The 7,904-nt window shown below is 30.6% G+C and overlaps 1 protein-coding gene across 1 annotated transcript; it reads left to right on the top strand.

Annotated features, from left to right (window-relative positions):
* Nucleotides 1-4,118: 4,118 nt before the first annotated feature.
* LOC109806804 (MLP-like protein 43) lies at nucleotides 4,119-5,868 on the top strand. Its single transcript, XM_020369302.3, has 2 exons — nucleotides 4,119-4,377; nucleotides 5,318-5,868. The coding sequence occupies exons 1-2, from the start codon at nucleotides 4,191-4,193 to the stop codon at nucleotides 5,584-5,586; spliced, it is 456 nt and encodes a 151-aa protein (XP_020224891.1). The 5' UTR covers nucleotides 4,119-4,190; the 3' UTR covers nucleotides 5,587-5,868.
* Nucleotides 5,869-7,904: the final 2,036 nt, after the last annotated feature.

Here is a 7,904-nt window from a genome sequence, read left to right as displayed (position 1 = left end):
ATACAAACCATGCTAAAAGTCCAAATAAAAAATATTAATGTTCCATCATACAAAATTAACTACAAACCATAATCAAAGTCCAACTCCAAAATAAAAAGTTTCAATGTCTCATCATACAAAATTAACTACAAACTATAATCAAACTCCAAACTTCAAAATAAAAAGCTTCAATATTTTATCATACGAAAGTCTTGCAAAATAAACTTAATTAGAATCTTGCACGGAAATGTCAATAACAATTTCTTCTCTTTGCACATCCATTTTATCTCCATCTACAAATAGGGAAAAGAAGTGTTAGGATGAGTTATTGTAAAAATAAATAAGAAATTTTCATTATAAAAATTACCTAATTCTTCAAAACCATGTAACCAATTTTGAGTTAGAATGAGTAACTCTACATTTTCAGGAAGAATGGTAGAGCGATACTTAGTTAGCACTCGAGACCCAAGACTAAAAGCAGATTCACTAGCAACTGTAGTGATTGGAATACTCAGCACATCACAAGCCATCCGAGAGAGGTTTGGATAACGATCATGACGATCCCTCCAATAAGCTAACACATCTAACTTTTCATGAAACTTTGGATCAAGATTTCCTTCCTCCAAATATAGATCCAATTCAGATTTTCCATTAGCAGTAGCATTTTGGCTCAAATAATCAACATATTCCTAAGAGATTACAAAGAAAAATAAATTCAATATTCATTATTCAATGATAATTACTAAATAAAAATGAAATTAAATAAAGTACTTAAAAAAATTATTAACTTACATCAAAGGTATCAAGTACTTGCTCATCATCTGTATATGAAATTGGTTGTGGTGGAAGAAGAGACACATTAGAAGTTGAAGCATTTGACTCATTTGATTTTACTTTTTCATACTCTTCAAACAGTTCATAAATTTTCTTTCTTAAAGCACTAATTTTCTCTTCAGAAGTTGAAGGCTCAATTTTTCTATAAGCAAACTGAATAGCTCCAAACTTCATTCGTGGGTCAAGAATAGCACCAATGGCAAGAATCTCACAATAATCATGCCAATACTTTGAAAACTTAGTCATCATTTTTGAAGCCATCTCTTTAATCACTAGATCTTCACACATAAAAAATTCACGCAACAATTTTTCAATTTTCCAAACTTGCATAAAGTACCGATTAGATGTTGGATAAGTGGAGCCTGATATCAAATTTGTCATGACAAAAAAAGGCTTCAAGAACTCGCACATTCTTGCAGCCCTATTCCACTCATCATCTGATGGGCAATGAACATAATTCCTATCTCGAATAGCCAAACAACCAAATGCACGTTTGTATTTAATTGCACTATCAAGCATAACATAAGTGGAATTCCATCTAGTGGGCACATCCATTCTCAAACCCACCTTAGTATCAATACCCCTCACTTGAAGCACACATTCTTTAAAAGCAATCTTTCTAGCTTCTGATCCTCTTACATATTTTATACTCTCTCTAATTTTTTTCAAAGCACCACTAGCCACCCCCAAACCCTCTTGAACAATGAGATTTAGTATATGTGCACTACATCTCACATGAAAATATGAGCCATTACAAATCAAACTATTTTGCAAATTAAATTGTGCTTTCATGAAATTTACCATTGTGTCATTGGCACTTGCATTGTCCAAAGTAATGGAAAACACTTTCCTATCTATCCCCCAATCAAGCAAGATTTCAAAGATTTTTTTGCCATTTCATGACCACCATGTGGAGGATCTAACTTAGAGAAGGCAAGAATCTTACTATTCAGTTTCCAATTAGAATAAACAAAATGAGCAGTTACACAAATGTATCCTTCCTGAGTTATGCATGTCCAACAGTCAGATGTTAAGCAAATCCTACTATTAGCTTTACGCATTGCATTTTTCACCTTTACTTTTTCTTCATCATGAATCCTCCAAAGGTTAGAAACAGCTGTATTCCTACTAGGAATTCTTAACCCAGGATATAAATACAAAAATAACTCTCTAATCCACTTATACTCAACAAAACTAAATGATAACCCATGTTCAATAATAGCCCTTGAAAGCAAATCTTCAAAATGTTTTTGATCTATTTCTCTAGACCTCAGCTTGCCAGCTTGATCAATTATCATATTTCCAATTTGTGCAGATTTTTGTTTTTGCTTTAAGATGTCACACTTTTGCAAATGACGTAACATGGATGAAGTTCCTATTTTTACACCACCACAAACATATTCATTACCACAATGGTTGCATTTAGCTTTTTCTTTACCATCTTTTACCCCAAGTTTAGTAAAATTATCCCAAACTTTAGATGTGGTTGTTTTAGGCTTCTTAGTTGGCCTAGAATCATCAATATCTTCAATAATAGGAGAAAGTTGTTCATTTAACCCAACATCAATAATTTGCTCATGGGTTTCAGATTCCATTCTGTATATTGAAAGCATTAATAAAAAGAAAGTTACTCATACAATTAAACACCAATATATCACTAGTAATAATATATATCAAGACATTAATAATATATAGCAATGCCTAAATGCTAATGATGTTGTGTATTTTACTCGTATTTTAGCACTTTAATTCACAAGAATTCATAGCATAATCATGCATATCTTTCATGTTTTTAATAAATTTTTATATCATTTTCCTATTTTATGCTTTTCTTGGTATGTGTTGTGTTTTCTCTGAGCAGGATCAAGATTTAAGAATTAAAGAGGAAATGCTGAGCTACAGGGAAAATCACGGCCGTGATTCTAAATCACGCCCGTGATTCACCAGAGAAAATCACGGCCGTGATTCCCAATCACACCCGTGAACGCCACTGACCCTTCATAGATGTGCTCCAAAGAAGATCACGGCCGTGATTCTCAGTCACGGCCGTGATTCACTTCACTACTCCAGTAGTTCAAACTTCAAATAGATCTATTTTATTAAATAATTTGTTAAAAAAAACAACATTAATCCATCACCCAATATATCTATTAAATAATTAGTCCTAAACCGTAAAACAAACTACATTATAAAGATTAGCATTTATATAGAGGGGCACCTTCGTGTGAAGTGAAGCCTTAGTCAAATTGAAGCAGTGAAAGAAACAGTAAAAGTTGAAACATAGCCTTCGTCACTGCGCGTAGTCTCGACTCTCGAACTGAAGCACAACCTTCGTCACTGCGGCGTGGTCCCGTGGCGTACTCCCGTTTCTTTGTTAAGTTGTTAGAATAGGGTTTTAATTTTTGGACTGTTTTTTAACTGAAGGAAACTTGTCTATTGGGCTGGGCTGGCTCCTGGGTGTTCAGTTTCAATAAAAAAAAATTAAGTGGGCTGGTGGGCTGCCCGGCCCACTACGGGTTCAGCCCAAGTGGGCCGGGTAAAAGTGGGTCGGGTTTGAATTTACCCACTTAACATAAAACTGCTATTTATTTTGGCCCGGCCCGGCCCGTTTTCAAGGTGGGCCGGGTTGGCCCACGGGCCACGACCCATTTTGACGGCTCTAGAATCCACCATGAAAACCATGTTTCTAATAGTCAAGAAAAATGATAGCCAGAGCTGAAACATATCTTGAAAATATTGTTAAAGCTTGCTAGGAATCTTTTAAACAAACCTTTCCTGACCAGGTTAAGATAAATTTGATTAACCCAATATATATATATAAGTGATGAACTTTTTTATAAAGTTGAGTCTATATAAATTGACTTTCTTAAATCTCATTCTCTTTTGAAACAATGTATTTACTTTAAATCTATACCCAAAACGACAGCATATTAATGTGTAGTGTACCACAAATGGCACGCTTATTGAGAAAATATTTTAAAAATAAAAATGTGTTGAGAAAACATTTTTCTTATGAAAAAATTAAAATAATAGATAAATAGAGAAAACTTTTGCCGTAAAAGTAACAGAGAAAAACAAAGTAAGATAATATTAAGTATTACATATTAAATAATAAAAAGTATAAAATAGATAATAAAAGTTATTACTAATAAAAATTATAAATTGAGTAACAGAAATTAAATTAATTTGATATTTTTAAAGGAAAAAAGATTATGCATCTCTTTTTTAGGGTATCGAAATGGGCCCCATAGTTAAAATAGTTGTCAGGAGTGGGTATGTTAGGGTCTATATAAGTTGGACATGGTTGCAATATTCTTCTCATTTCTCATACCTGCTTATTTGTTTCTTCCATTACTTGCTTCTTTCTTTGATCGATCATGTCACTTGCTGGTAAAATCACCTCTGAAATTGGGGTTCATGCAACCGCTGCCAAGTGGTTCAACCTCTTTGCCACACAACTTCATCATGTTCAAAACCTCACTGATAGGGTTCATGCTACCAAGCTGCATCATGGTAATGACTGGCATCACAATGAGTCCGTCAAACACTGGACTTATACCATAGGTAACTAAACTTCTACCATATTGATATGCAAACGAAAATGGGTAAATTATTTTCTAACTAAATTTGATTACATTTTTAGTCTTTATAATTCTCGGTTAAATCACTTTTGAATATATTTAGTCATTATAATTCTCTCACTCTTATAATCGTGAATTAATTGATAAAAAATTATTCTAATTTATTTAATAATTTAATTCATGTAATTACATTAAATAATCAAGTTATAAAAAAAGTTGTATCATTTATAGTAATTTTAATTATCTAATTCAAGTAGTTTCATAATTATTAAAACAATAATTATGAAGTTTAATTCAATATTACAAAATTAGTTTTTAAATGAGAATTGTTCCATCATTTATATACGTTATTTTGACATTATTATCACTAATCGATCTAGAATCTATAACCCACTTCACCAAAGTGATGATTAGACATCTTTAATGTAAAATTTGTAGAATTGGACATCTCCGAATAATCTAATAATGGATAATCACTAAAGTAGACTTTGATACTATAATAAGCAATGAGTTATGAACTTACTCAATTACAAAATTAGTTTGTAAGATAAAAATTATTTTACACTTATAAAACTTTTTAATTTTATCACAACTGAATATGAGATCTCGAACAATATTTTACTCTGAACAAACTAAAAATCTATGTTTAAGTTTTAATTTATTTAATTTTGAATTAGTACATATAGTATCTTTTAATTTTGTCGTTGATATATGTTGTCTAAAGTCAAATAGACATGATGGTAGGATTATTTTCTTAACGACAAGAAATTATATAGTGTGGCATTCAAAATCAAATTTTTGAAGGATATATGTATGGGAATTAAAATTAAAATTGATCAAAAAAATATAAATTCATTTGTTTATTTTTGTATAATTCTTATACAATGCTTTGTCATTGGTTTTGATTGCTTGTGAAACAACAGATGGTAAGGTTACAACATGTCTGGAGAGTATTGAATCCGTTGATGAACAGAACAAAACAATCACCTACAAGCTCTTTAGTGGAGACATCGATCGCCAGTTTAAGGTCTTTAAGTTCATCTTTCAAGCAATTGATAAGGGTCATGGTGCTATTATCAAATGGACCGTTGAATATGAGAAGAATGATGATGAAGTTGATCCTCCATATGGCTACGTCGAGTACCTGCACACAGGCACTAAAGATATTGATGCTCATCTTCTCAAGGCATAGCCCCAAAAATTGTGTATAAAATAAAATAAAATAAGAAGTTATGCAGTTGGCTTTATGATAAGTGCTTATCTGTATAATAATCAGTGTGAAGTTTGACGAGAAGGATGCTTGTGTGTTGATCTTTCCTCGTATTGAATAAAGTTTGGATATGCATGTCGATGTGTTAAATTATGTCTAAAGTGCTATATTTTGTGATGTATTTCACAAAAATATAATTTCGTGTAGTGCTTTATATTGTTCTTGAATTGTTTTATTATGTTTGGTTTGCAAATTTTCACCCTACTACTCCTATTATCCTATCAAGTATATATATATATATATATATATATATATATATATATATATATATATATATATATATATATATATATATATATATATATATATATATATAATTAAAGAGGTAATATATACAATTACATTATAAGATCTAAATAACTAATTTACAACACTACTAGAAAAATGTCATTTTCTTGCGAATTTTCCTGTAAAAAAGTATTCGTAGAAATTTTTTACGAATTTTCCTACAAAAAATATTCGCAGAAATCTTTTGCGAAAAATAATTTACAAATATTTCTTATAAATTTTGCTACAATTTTAATAATCATAGAAAATTTTTTGTTCGTGGTAAAAATTTATAGAAAATATTGTAAGAATTTTATTTTGTTTCTTGCAGATTTTCTTGCAAAAATAAATTCGCAAGTAATGTTTACTAAATGGTAGAAAAATTTTGTAGGTAATTTTTTCTTGCGGATTTTCCTGCAAATTTTAATTCGCAGGAAAAATAAAAAAAATATTTAAATTTATAAGTTTAATATTTTAAAAAAACTTCAAGTCCCACATCGATTGAAAATAAAACAATTAAAGAGTATATAAATTGGGACAACACTTACCTTACAAGTTGATTTGTATGGTTGAGTGTTAGGCTTATAATCTACAATCTTAGAATTTAAAATATATGTATCACATGTTGGAGGCATGAAAACAAATGCTTCGGATGAATTCATTGTGAGCATTTGAAAGTTGAAAAATTATTGATAGAATTTATAGTAATTTATTTAATTTTTTTCGTAAAAAATATTTCTGAAAAATTTCTTGCGAAAAAATTTGCAGGAAACTTTCCTACGAATCTTTTTGCAGGAAACTTTCTTGCAATTTTTTTTTGTAGGAAACTTTCCTACAAATTTTTTTCGCAGGAAATTTTCCTGCGAATTTTAAAATTCGCAAAAATATATTATCCATAAAGGTATTACCTGCAGATAAAATTTCAAAAAAAAATTTGCAGGAACAACGTTTCCTATGAATTTTTATGAAAAATTCGCAGGAAAAGTCACATGTAATAAGAGAAATTCTATTAGTGCAACGAAGGAAAAATGAAGTAGGCTTAAAGGAAAAATGATGCACTTAACATATTTGATTTAATGTCTCATTTGGCCATTAAGCTTTGTCCAATAGTCCAAAAATAACTCCAAGTTCTAAGGTATGAAATTTGGTCCAAAACTCCACAAGTCTAGCAAAGGTTCCCTTTTTCTTTTGTCCTTGGTTTCTTTTGGTCCCTTTTTTTTAATACTTCACTAGGTCACGGTTTTGAGGTCCAAAAAGTCTAGCCAATTTTCTCTCCCTTTTTTTTTTTTTTTTTTTTTGAATTTATAGTTCTCATTTGCTTGGGTTTTACACTTGTGAAAGTTGATTTATGAGCAAATCTTTGGAGTATTCTCTTAGAAACTTATAATCACTTAATGAGATAAGTTTGAGTGTTTTCTTAAGGATTTTGAATGTGCAATGTCCAGCAACAAGAATATGCACATAAAAGTCATTTTCATACTCAAAACATCAAACAACATGTAGGCATGTAAGTGCACTAGGAAATACACAAAGTGGCCGAAATTTTTTGATCAAATATGTGCAAAGAAATTAATCACACATGATATTTTAGGAATGTAGAATATGCTAGAGCTAATTAGAATGCATGATTGACTCTCTAAAGCACATCAAGGACTCACGGCAATTTCATCAAACAAGTGGCATGCATGTCATATTTTTCTCATTTCAATGGTTAAGCATAAAAACTTGGAATTTCTTTCAAGGTAGTTCAAAGGAGACAAGCTTATGACAAAACTGGATGGATTAAAAAAATAAAAAGCATCAATATATCATGCAACCCAAAATTTCCAGCAACTCAAAAATTTAAAGAAAAAGGCAAGAACCTAAATAAGAAAGCCTAAAATGCCAAGATGATTCACAAGGAAGATATGGTATGAATTAACACATGAAAGGAAATTTATGGATCATCAAAATATGGCAATTATGATGATTCA

Source organism: Cajanus cajan, chromosome 8 (genome assembly GCF_000230855.2).
Source record: "Cajanus cajan strain Asha chromosome 8, NIPB_CcT2T_4, whole genome shotgun sequence".
NCBI lineage: Eukaryota > Viridiplantae > Streptophyta > Magnoliopsida > Fabales > Fabaceae > Cajanus > Cajanus cajan.
This window is presented reverse-complemented; position numbering and strand designations above follow the sequence as displayed.